Raw genomic sequence first — 10,236 nt, forward strand, 5'->3', positions numbered from 1 at the left:
CAACACGTTGTTTACCTTCGTTTCTCCTCACACGTGAGTCTAGGACTCGGTTTCATTGAGTAGCGCAGTGTAGTGAAGCGAGTTTAGAAAGAATGTGTGACGTATTTACATCGCGGATTGTTATGCTCAGTCAGCAGTTCTCCTGTCCATGCAACAACATTACACACCGATGTAATTTTCAAACTCAATACATTAGATGCAGAGAACAGGAATAGCAAATCAATGCAAATTTTGACTAAATAATGCATGCAAAATGTGCAGTAAATACATTGTACACAATTGAGATGAAACATAAATACATTATATATTCGTTTGACTATGTAAGTTAAAAGTATGTGAATTACGAACATACATAAGATGTATTTTGGTCCTTTTTATTATGTCATCGCGTTATTTATTCACCTAATGCGTGTATTCATGTATTTACATTTGTAATATTATAAAACTGCGCATCATCTCAAGGTGGGAGTGAGTGAGTGAGTGAGTGAGTGAGTGAGTTGGGTTTAACGCCGCTTTTAACATTATTCCAGTCATATCACGGCGTTCAAGGTGGGAGGACAGCCCAATGCATTTCAGATATGCCAGGTTACAATATAGGAGTTTAAACTCATATGACGTGTGAATATGAATAAATGCACGTGAGTGCTCATAGCTGGATCATATTATATATATGAATTTCTGTTTGTTTCTGGTTACTTTACATTCCAGCACGTCAGCTTAATGTGGAAGTTCGTTGACGGTTAATATTTGGTGAAACACACGAGCATGGTTATGGCACTGACAGATTCTAATTTACGACCAGACGATCCTGACACGGACCTTAAATAAAAACGAATAAAACACAACCTCTTTCAATATTCGTAAGAAAACTGCTGAATAGTACTTGATCATTGATTTCACGGATCAATATCCTGTAGTCGAACATCACTGCACCTTTGAGCTAGAAATGCAGTAACTTATTGACAGGCGCTCAAAAGTCCCAAAAATGTTGTCAGCGAAATATCATGCTGGAAATCGTAACAACAAGAACGGCTGTTCGTTTTGTTCCTTAAAATGTCTTTACTCAAAGAGATATGGAAGTCGGTTCTGGATATGGGGGGTTGTGATATGACTGAATGTTGCTATATGTCCATGTCAGGGCGCATTCAATGAAACTGAATCGAGAAAAGGGAAAGTTGAGGTCTTCAGTGTGAAACAAACGCAACGTTTCGGGGGCAGGAGGACGCACTCTTGTAAGTAGACATTTTCAAAGAAAGTAAAGTACATGCAAGTCTTATTTGTTTGTTTTATTCATTCCTATTCTGATATTGCACATGTTAAAATGAAGTATAGATTGACGGTCAATGATTGATAGGAATTTATATACATCGTAATATAAACAATCAAATATATACAACGTTTCACATAACAGGAAAATAACATTCATCTGTCCATCATTCGGTAGAACACACACATTCTCAGTCACGCACTTTAATGACACATCATGCCCTCTCATTCACATAAAATATCTGGCAAGTTGTATGATATGAGATTCGATCTCGATGTTTTTCATAGTTATATACTTATGAATTTGGCCTCTTATGTGCCAGTGTTTTCCAGAATGTCCTTTGATATATGGCATGTTAAACAAACCGTCCATATCTCCGTATCTGTTAGCATATATAACAGAATGTGCGTCAGTGTTCAGAAACATTCTATACTTTGTCTGATGAAATTGTGCTACCTTGTTTGAAAACATGTCGAGCAGTAGATCGTGATCTCCTCAGACGCCTCCAAGCGTAGTCATAGGACTTTAGCATGGAGGCTGTTTTGACGTGGTATAATGCTCTTCTGTACACCACCCTCCGCATATAGACACTGCAGTCCTGAGACACAACGTTGTTCACCTGAGCTCTGACAAGTTTGTTTCCAAGAAGCCGTGTTTCCCATTTAACATTATCGGGAATATAGTGGCAGAACTTACTGAATACCACACACCTTCGTCCGTACCGGATGGACTGAACACCGATCTCATAGAGAGCTGGCTTATTGTTCTCAGACTTGAAGATTGTCTTCTTTCTGAAACCGGGGTTGGCACCCCGCCTTTTCTCCCACTGCGCATCCTGTTTGAGTGGAACGTCAGGAGAGATAACTTTGACCCACGGTGACCAGTCCATGTTTCTTAAGCTGAAGTTGTTCTCAAAAACTTCCTCTCTTCTCAGAAGAGGTGTCACAAATTTTGTAGGTTTCTGAAATAATACATTATATATAGTGAGTCCATTTAGAAATGGACATATCTTTAAAGTTCCTCAAGGGTACAACTTTAATCGATAAATGCCATCGTTATCAGCAGTATAAGAAAGAAATGAACAACTGTATATGTCATTATCACTTGGGAAGAAACATGTCTGAAATATACCTTCAGTGATTTAGTTCCTGGTCTTCTGGTGGATTTAGGTTTGGCCTTTCGAACTGCTGTGATTGATATAGTTTTCTTTAAGGTGGGGATCTTCACATCTTTCTTACTGCAACCGGTTGTGGTCTTCTTTGGCGATGACAGAGAGGCTACTCCATCACGTAGTGAGGTAAACATTCCTTCCATGTCTTTGCTGAGGGCACCTTCACCACAACGAGTTCGAACTTCTTTCTCATACACCTGAAATGACATATACAAATGTCAAAACAGGAATACACGGAAAACATATTCGGTAAGGAAAGTAAACTAAATATATTATGACAAATATATATGTTTATGAACCAAATTATCGAAGAGCAAGCTTACATCAAACATATCTGCCCCGTGCTCCCTGTAGCAGATGGCCATGAGGAAGTCGAAGACATTGGAAAAGCTGTCGAGTTGAAGATGGCGTCCCCCTGTCTCCTGGGACATTCTCTTGTAGAATTCCATGCTGCCACATCCACGCTCTACCCCATATATCTTCACTCCCTGGAAACGAATGGGATGTTTCAATGTATTTACTGTACATTTGACTTATGTTAGCATGATGCAATTCTGAGTGAACTCGATTTGTATCATCCCCAACTGACAATCAAACTCAAAATGCAATTCGATATTGTATTGAGAATTTGAATCTCTTGAAAAATAGCATTTCTTAGTGATGTTAAGAATTTAATTTGGCTAAAGTAAAATTAGCTCACCATTTTATTGAGAGTTTGAATCTCCTCCCTCCAGTCTATCTTGAGTTTGTTGTCGGGGTAGTCTGGTTCATGGGGGTTGGCATCCCCGATCATGACGAGAGCACGATTGGATCCGGGAGTCCATGACAACTCCTCACCAACTTGTCTGAGAACAAGTTCGTAACATTCGTCCGAGTCTCCGCCTCCAGTGCTGCTGACGTTGTTTACAAAGTCACATAGTTCCTTAACGTCTGTGGAAAAGTCGATCCACTTTGTTACGTAGTTGTGTTTGTCACAATAGTCCCCGTGTGCGAAGACGGCAATTCTGATGGCGGGGATGTCAGCCTGGAGCCGCTGTATCATGTCCTGGAGTCGACCTCTGACTTCGACGAGACAGCTGCTCATGGAGCCGGTTGTGTCAAAGGAGAAGACAATCTCCGGAAGTCCACCAGGAGGAAGCAAAGCCATGTTGAATCTGTTGAAATATTCAGAACAATTGAGTGTACATGTATACAAGAAGTTTTACTTTTGAAATTGATACAGCTTTATAACCATTAACTCTGGCAGTGTAAATATAAAAATGTCTTGAAAATCCATCTTTTGGTTCATTTTAATTTTAATGTTTATATTCTCAAGTAAATTTAATAATTTCAATTTTTAATAAAGTCAATTCAGAAACAAGAATGTTGGTTTCTTTAAAATATTTGCAAAGGTTATTTCCGTAAGTATGCTATAATTTATTAGCATTTTATAGATATAGAAAAATGTGTTCAGGTTATAAATACATATGATTTAATAATTTACGCTTTTCTTATAAAATAGATATAGATGTGTAATTTATTTGGCGACGATTTCCTCGCTGTTATCAGACCCAGTACTATATACATCATCACTGTTAATATGTTCCTCAAATTACCTTTTTTGAAGGTGACAGTAGTAATATAGTTCTTTTGCTATATTTCCACGCCGCTGTCAGACGTAGTTTATATATATTCAAGTCTTTCAACTGTAGTGTATGTCACTGGACTGATCTTACTCAGCAGCCCGCTCGCTTTTATACTGGCTGAGAGGCGATCAATGGGAGCTCGCTGAGACTTGTCTTGGTTGGCATGTTTAGACCTGTTCCGTGGTTGTGTTTAGACGAGCAGGCGATGTTCATGTTTATGCGTTTCAGTACATGCTTCTGTTTTGAAAGAAACAAAATCAACTGATTAATCAGTTGAAGATAAATGTAATCGGGGAATTATTAAGTACCTTGGACTTTGTGAAACGTGCTGTCTTTGAATGTCTCATATTCTGAATCGACACGTGAAACATACGTCCAGAAACAGATGAACATACTCTCTCAAACACATTATTTATATCAATGCTCCTTACACTGTCTGTCGGAAGATATTTTGGTCAGAGACGGTACATTACCGCAATGTACAGAGTTTGTATATTATAGATGACGTCACTGCTTCGCGGAATGCTTTACTCACACAACAAAATATCGATAATTTCCTCAGCAATAACACATAGGAATCTTGTAGATGTTTCTGTGGAATATATTGTCGTTAATTGATAGTGTGTATGTACTGTACTGGAAAAAATCATCCCTTCCAGTTGATTATCCTTTGATTGTGTAAACCATCATGAGGTGTGAATATACATTGTTTTGTTCCATTTGGAGAATACTTTGTCGTGTCGAACTTTCCCTGAGAAGCGTTGCTTTGTTGTAATTTCGAGAAAATATGTCGGTCCTAAATGAAAAACACTATTTGATATGTATCACAACAATGAGCACTTTCTCTATGATAGTTTTGTACTCTAAGGCGTGATGAATTACTTTGTGCACGAATTCGCAGGCCATTTTTAACACATATAAAAAACCCATGATGTTTGTATCTTTGACAGTGTGTGTCAATGTATTTCAGGAATAGAAACAGTGTTTTCATAATCAATATAGGACGTGAGAGTACCTCTTTGTAAAATGAAGAGACACATTTAATTGTCTTTCTGTTTCACGAGACTGCAGCTGATAATACTTTTCAAAAAGTTCTTTTTCTTACATGTAAAAAATATTTACTTTTATTTCAACTCCCGAGAATACGTTTTAAAAATATATCAATAAATTGTTATTCAAGATAACAACATTGACCAGTTTTCATGACATATATTTATAATACTCTTGCGACCAGATTTGATGTGAAGTATCAGCCGTACTACAGTGGCCAGTTTCCTTGATATATACAGCTGGAAAAGAATTTAAGCATTACATGTTTCATGTTTTCATATATCCTGAACTGCCGTTTATCGTTGGGAGATATTTACACATGACATTGATTTCATTTTGATGAAAGTTGAAGAAAACGCCGATGTCTGCTATGAAGTCAGTTCAAGAGAATGCCATATCGTAAAATGCAAAGAAGTTGATGAAGCAAATGAAAGGGTTGTCACATAAATATTTCCACAGAACAGTTACAAAACATGTTACTAGATTATCGATTTCCGTTTCTGTATTTCAGTTTGGGCTTGTCGATTTGTAAAAAAATAAAGGGGTTTCGTAAGAACATTAATACCGGATGCGATTTTGAAACAAGCAGTGTTTTCCATGATATATGTCGGAAACAAAATAAACGTTGCTCAGTTTCATAACATTAATCTAAACATGAACACTTTCTAGTCTTTTAAAAGTTATAAAAACGTATGATTTATAACATGTTGATATACATCTTCCGACATGGAAAGGTGGTGATTGTACATTCAGGAAATGCGTTCATGACTTGAGGAACATATCTCTCCAACACGTTGTTTACCTTCGTTTCTCCTCACACGTGAGTCTAGGACTCGGTTTCATTGAGTAGCGCAGTGTAGTGAAGCGAGTTTAGAAAGAATGTGTGACGTATTTACTTCGCGGATTGTTATGCTCAGTCAGCAGTTCTCCTGTCCATGCAACAACATTACACACCGATGTAATTTTCAAACTCAATACATTAGATGCAGAGAACAGGAATAGCAAATCAATGCAAATTTTGACTAAATAATGCATGCAAAATGTGCAGTAAATACATTGTACACAATTGAGATGAAACATAAATACATTCTATATTCGTTTGACTATGTAAGTTAAAAGTATGTGAATTACGAACATACATAAGATGTATTTTGGTCCTTTTTATTATGTCATCGCGTTATTTATTCACCTAATGCGTGTATTCATGTATTTACATTTGTAATATTATAAAACTGCGCATCATCTCAAGGTGGGAGTGAGTGAGTGAGTGAGTGAGTGAGTGAGTTGGGTTTAACGCCGTTTTTAACATTATTCCAGTCATATCACGGCGTTCACGGTGGGAGGACAGCCCAATGCATTTCAGATATGCCAGGTTACAATATAGGAGTTTAAACTCATATGACGTGTGAATATGAATAAATGCACGTGAGTGCTCATAGCTGGATCATATTATATATATGAATTTCTGTTTGTTTCTGGTTACTTTACATTCCAGCACGTCAGCTTAATGTGGAAGTTCGTTGACGGTTAGTATTTGGTGAAACACACGGGCATGGTTATGGCACTGACAGATTCTAATTTACGACCAGACGATCCTGACACGGACCTTAAATAAAAACGAATAAAACACAACCTCTTTCAATATTCGTAAGAAAACTGCTGAATAGTACTTGATCATTGATTTCACGGATCAATATCCTGTAGTCGAACATCACTGCACCTTTGAGCTAGAAATGCAGTAACTTATTGACAGGCGCTCAAAAGTCCCAAAAATGTTGTCAGCGAAATATCATGCTGGAAATCGTAACAACAAGAACGGCTGTTCGTTTTGTTCCTTAAAATGTCTTTACTCAAAGAGATATGGAAGTCGGTTCTGGATATGGGGGGTTGTGATATGACTGAATGTTGCTATATGTCCATGTCAGGGCGCATTCAATGAAACTGAATCGAGAAAAGGGAAAGTTGAGGTCTTCAGTGTGAAACATACGCCACGTTTCGGGGGTAGGAGGACGCACTCTTGTAAGTAGACATTTTCAAAGAAAATAAAGTATATGCAAGTCTTATTTGTTTGTTTTATTCATTCCTATTCTGATATTGCACATGTTAAAATGAAGTATAGATTGACGGTCAATGATTGATAGGAATTTATATACATCGTAATATAAACAATCAAATATATACAACGTTTCACATAACAGGAAAATAACGTTCATCTGTCCATCATTCGGTAGAACACACACATTCTCAGTCACGCACTTTAATAACACATCATGCCCTCTCATTCACATAAAATATCTGGCAAGTTGTATGATATGAGATTCGTTCTCGAAGTTTTTCATAGTTATATACTTATGAATTTGGCCTCTTATGTGCCAGTGTTTTCCAGAATGACCTTTGATATATGGCATGTTAAACAAACCGTCCATATCTCCGTATCTGTTAGCATATATCACAGAATGTGCGTCAGTGTTCAGAAACATTCTATACTTTGTCTGATGAAATTGTGCTACCTTGTTTGAACACATGTCGAGCAGTAGATCGTGATCTCCTCAGACGCCTCCAAGCGTAGTCATAGGACTTTAGCATGGAGGCTGTTTTGACGTGGTATAATGCTCTTCTGTACACCACCCTCCGCATATAGACACTGCAGTCCTGAGACACAACGTTGTTCACCTGAGCTCTGACAAGTTTGTTTCCAAGAAGCCGTGTTTCCCAATTAACATTATCGGGAATATAGTGGCAGAACTTGCTGAATACCACACACCTTCGTCCGTACCGGATGGACTGAACACCGATCTCATAGAGAGCTGGCTTATTGTTCTCAGACTTGAAGATTATCTTCTTTCTGAAACCGGGGTTGGCACCCCGCCTTTTCTCCCACTGCGCATCCTGTTTGAGTGGAACGTCAGGAGAGATAACTTTGACCCACGGTGACCAGTCCATGTTTCTTAAGCTGAAGTTGTTCTCAAAGACTTCCTCTCTTCTCAGAAGAGGTGTCACAAATTTTGTAGGTTTCTGAAATAATACATTATATATAGTGAGTCCATTTAGAAATGGACATATCTTTAAAGTTCCTCAAGGGTACAACTTTAATCGATAAATGCCATCGTTATCAGCAGTATAAGAAAGAAATGAACAACTGTATATGTCATTATCACTTGGGAAGAAACATGTCTGAAATATACCTTCAGTGATTTAGTTCCTGGTCTTCTGGTGGATTTAGGTTTGGCCTTTCGAACTGCTGTGATTGATATAGTTTTCTTTAAGGTGGGGATCTTCACATCTTTCTTACTGCAACCGGTTGTGGTCTTCTTTGGCGATGACAGAGAGGCTACTCCATCACGTAGTGAGGTAAACATTCCTTCCATGTCTTTGCTGAGGGCACCTTCACCACAACGAGTTCGAACTTCTTTCTCATACACCTGAAATGACATATACAAATGTCAAAACAGGAATACACGGAAAACATATTCGGTAAGGAAAGTAAACTAAATATATTATGACAAATATATATGTTTATGAACCAAATTATCGAAGAGCAAGCTTACATCAAACATATCTGCCCCGTGCTCCCTGTAGCAGATGGCCATGAGGAAGTCGAAGACATTGGAAAAGCTGTCGAGTTGAAGATGGCGTCCCCCTGTCTCCTGGGACATTCTCTTGTAGAATTCCATGCTGCCACATCCACGCTCTACCCCATATATCTTCACTCCCTGGAAACGAATGGGATGTTTCAATGTATTTACTGTACATTTGACTTATGTTAGCATGATGCAATTCTGAGTGAACTCGATTTGTATCATCCCCAACTGACAATCAAACTCAAAATGCAATTCGATATTGTATTGAGAATTTGAATCTCTTGAAAAATAGCATTTCTTAGTGATGTTAAGAATTTAATTTGGCTAAAGTAAAATTAGCTCACCATTTTATTGAGAGTTTGAATCTCCTCCCTCCAGTCTATCTTGAGTTTGTTGTCGGGGTAGTCTGGTTCATGGGGGTTGGCATCCCCGATCATGACGAGGGCACGATTGGATCCGGGAGTCCATGACAACTCCTCACCAACTTGTCTGAGCACAAGTTCGTAACATTCGTCCGAGTCTCCGCCTCCAGTGCTGCTGACGTTGTTTACAAAGTCACATAGTTCCTTAACGTCTGTGGAGAAGTCGATCCACTTTGTTACGTAGTTGTGTTTGTCACAATAGTCCCCGTGTGCGAAGACGGCAATTCTGATGGCGGGGATGTCAGCCTGGAGCCGCTGTATCATGTCCTGGAGTCGACCTCTGACTTCGACGAGACAGCTGCTCATGGAGCCGGTTGTGTCAAAGGAGAAGACAATCTCCGGAAGTCCACCAGGAGGAAGCAAAGCCATGTTGAATCTGTGGAAATATTCAGAACAATTGAGTGTACATGTATACAAGAAGTTTTACTTTTGAAATTGATACAGTTTTATAACCATTAACTCTGGCAGTGTAAATATAAAAATGTCTTGAAAATCCATCTTTTGGTTCATTTTAATTTTAATGTTTATATTCTCAAGTAAATTTAATAATTTCAATTTTTAATAAAGTCAATTCAGAAACAAGGATGTTGGTTTCTTTAAAATATTTGCAAAGGTTATTTCCGTAAGTATGCTATAATTTATTAGCATTTTATAGATATAGAAAAATGTGTTCAGGTTATAAATACATATGATTTAATAATTTACGCTTTTCTTATAAAATAGATATAGATGTGTAATTTATTTGGCGACGATTTCCTCGCTGTTATCAGACCCAGTACTATATACATCATCACTGTTAATATGTTCCTCAAATTACCTTTTTTGAAGGTGACAGTAGTAATATAGTTCTTTTGCTATATTTCCACGCCGCTGTCAGACGTAGTTTATATATATTCAAGTCTTTCAACTGTAGTGTATGTCACTGGACTGATCTTACTCAGCAGCCCGCTCGCTTTTATACTGGCTGAGAGGCGATCAATGGGAGCTCGCTGAGACTTGTCTTGGTTGGCATGTTTAGACCTGTTCCGTGGTTGTGTTTAGACGAGCAGGCGATGTTCATGTCTATGCGTTTCAATACATGCTTCTGTTTGGAAAGAAACAAAATCAACTGATTAATCAG

General features: G+C 38.1%; 2 protein-coding genes across 2 annotated transcripts; both read right to left on the reverse strand.

Annotated features, from left to right (window-relative positions):
- Positions 1–1,405: 1,405 nt before the first annotated feature.
- Positions 1,406–4,123, reverse strand: LOC139479716 (uncharacterized). The gene is made up of 5 exons (XM_071262567.1): positions 4,034–4,123; positions 3,139–3,592; positions 2,762–2,926; positions 2,399–2,635; positions 1,406–2,228 (listed from the first exon to the last, which is right to left on the reverse strand). The coding sequence occupies exons 2-5, from the start codon at positions 3,583–3,585 to the stop codon at positions 1,695–1,697; spliced, it is 1,383 nt and encodes a 460-aa protein (XP_071118668.1). The 5' UTR covers positions 3,586–3,592; positions 4,034–4,123; the 3' UTR covers positions 1,406–1,694.
- A 3,124-nt stretch (positions 4,124–7,247) lies between these two features.
- LOC139479704 (uncharacterized) lies at positions 7,248–10,024 on the reverse strand. Its single transcript, XM_071262548.1, has 5 exons — positions 9,934–10,024; positions 9,039–9,492; positions 8,662–8,826; positions 8,299–8,535; positions 7,248–8,128 (listed from the first exon to the last, which is right to left on the reverse strand). Exons 2-5 carry the CDS (start codon positions 9,483–9,485, stop codon positions 7,595–7,597), a joined length of 1,383 nt encoding a protein of 460 aa, XP_071118649.1. The 5' UTR covers positions 9,486–9,492; positions 9,934–10,024; the 3' UTR covers positions 7,248–7,594.
- Between the last annotated feature and the right edge of the window lie 212 nt (positions 10,025–10,236).

This window comes from Haliotis cracherodii, unplaced genomic scaffold (assembly GCF_022045235.1).
Source record: "Haliotis cracherodii isolate W230 unplaced genomic scaffold, xgHalCrac1.p SCAF_4, whole genome shotgun sequence".
NCBI lineage: Eukaryota > Metazoa > Mollusca > Gastropoda > Lepetellida > Haliotidae > Haliotis > Haliotis cracherodii.

What these genes read in the sequence shown, in the direction of transcription:
- LOC139479716 (XM_071262567.1), bottom strand. Translation starts at nt 3,585, where the DNA reads ATGGCTTTGCTTCCTCCTGGTGGACTTCCGGAGATTGTCTTCTCCTTT. An exon ending in TTCAAACTCTCAATAAAATG is followed by an intron (nt 2,927 to 3,138) that starts GTGAGCTAATTT and finishes ATTCGTTTCCAG; the next exon opens with GGAGTGAAGATATATGGGGT. An exon ending in CAGGAACTAAATCACTGAAG is followed by an intron (nt 2,229 to 2,398) that starts GTATATTTCAGA and finishes GTATTATTTCAG; the next exon opens with AAACCTACAAAATTTGTGAC.
- LOC139479704 (XM_071262548.1), bottom strand. Translation starts at nt 9,485, where the DNA reads ATGGCTTTGCTTCCTCCTGGTGGACTTCCGGAGATTGTCTTCTCCTTT. An exon ending in ACGGGGCAGATATGTTTGAT is followed by an intron (nt 8,536 to 8,661) that starts GTAAGCTTGCTC and finishes ATGTCATTTCAG; the next exon opens with GTGTATGAGAAAGAAGTTCG. An exon ending in CAGGAACTAAATCACTGAAG is followed by an intron (nt 8,129 to 8,298) that starts GTATATTTCAGA and finishes GTATTATTTCAG; the next exon opens with AAACCTACAAAATTTGTGAC.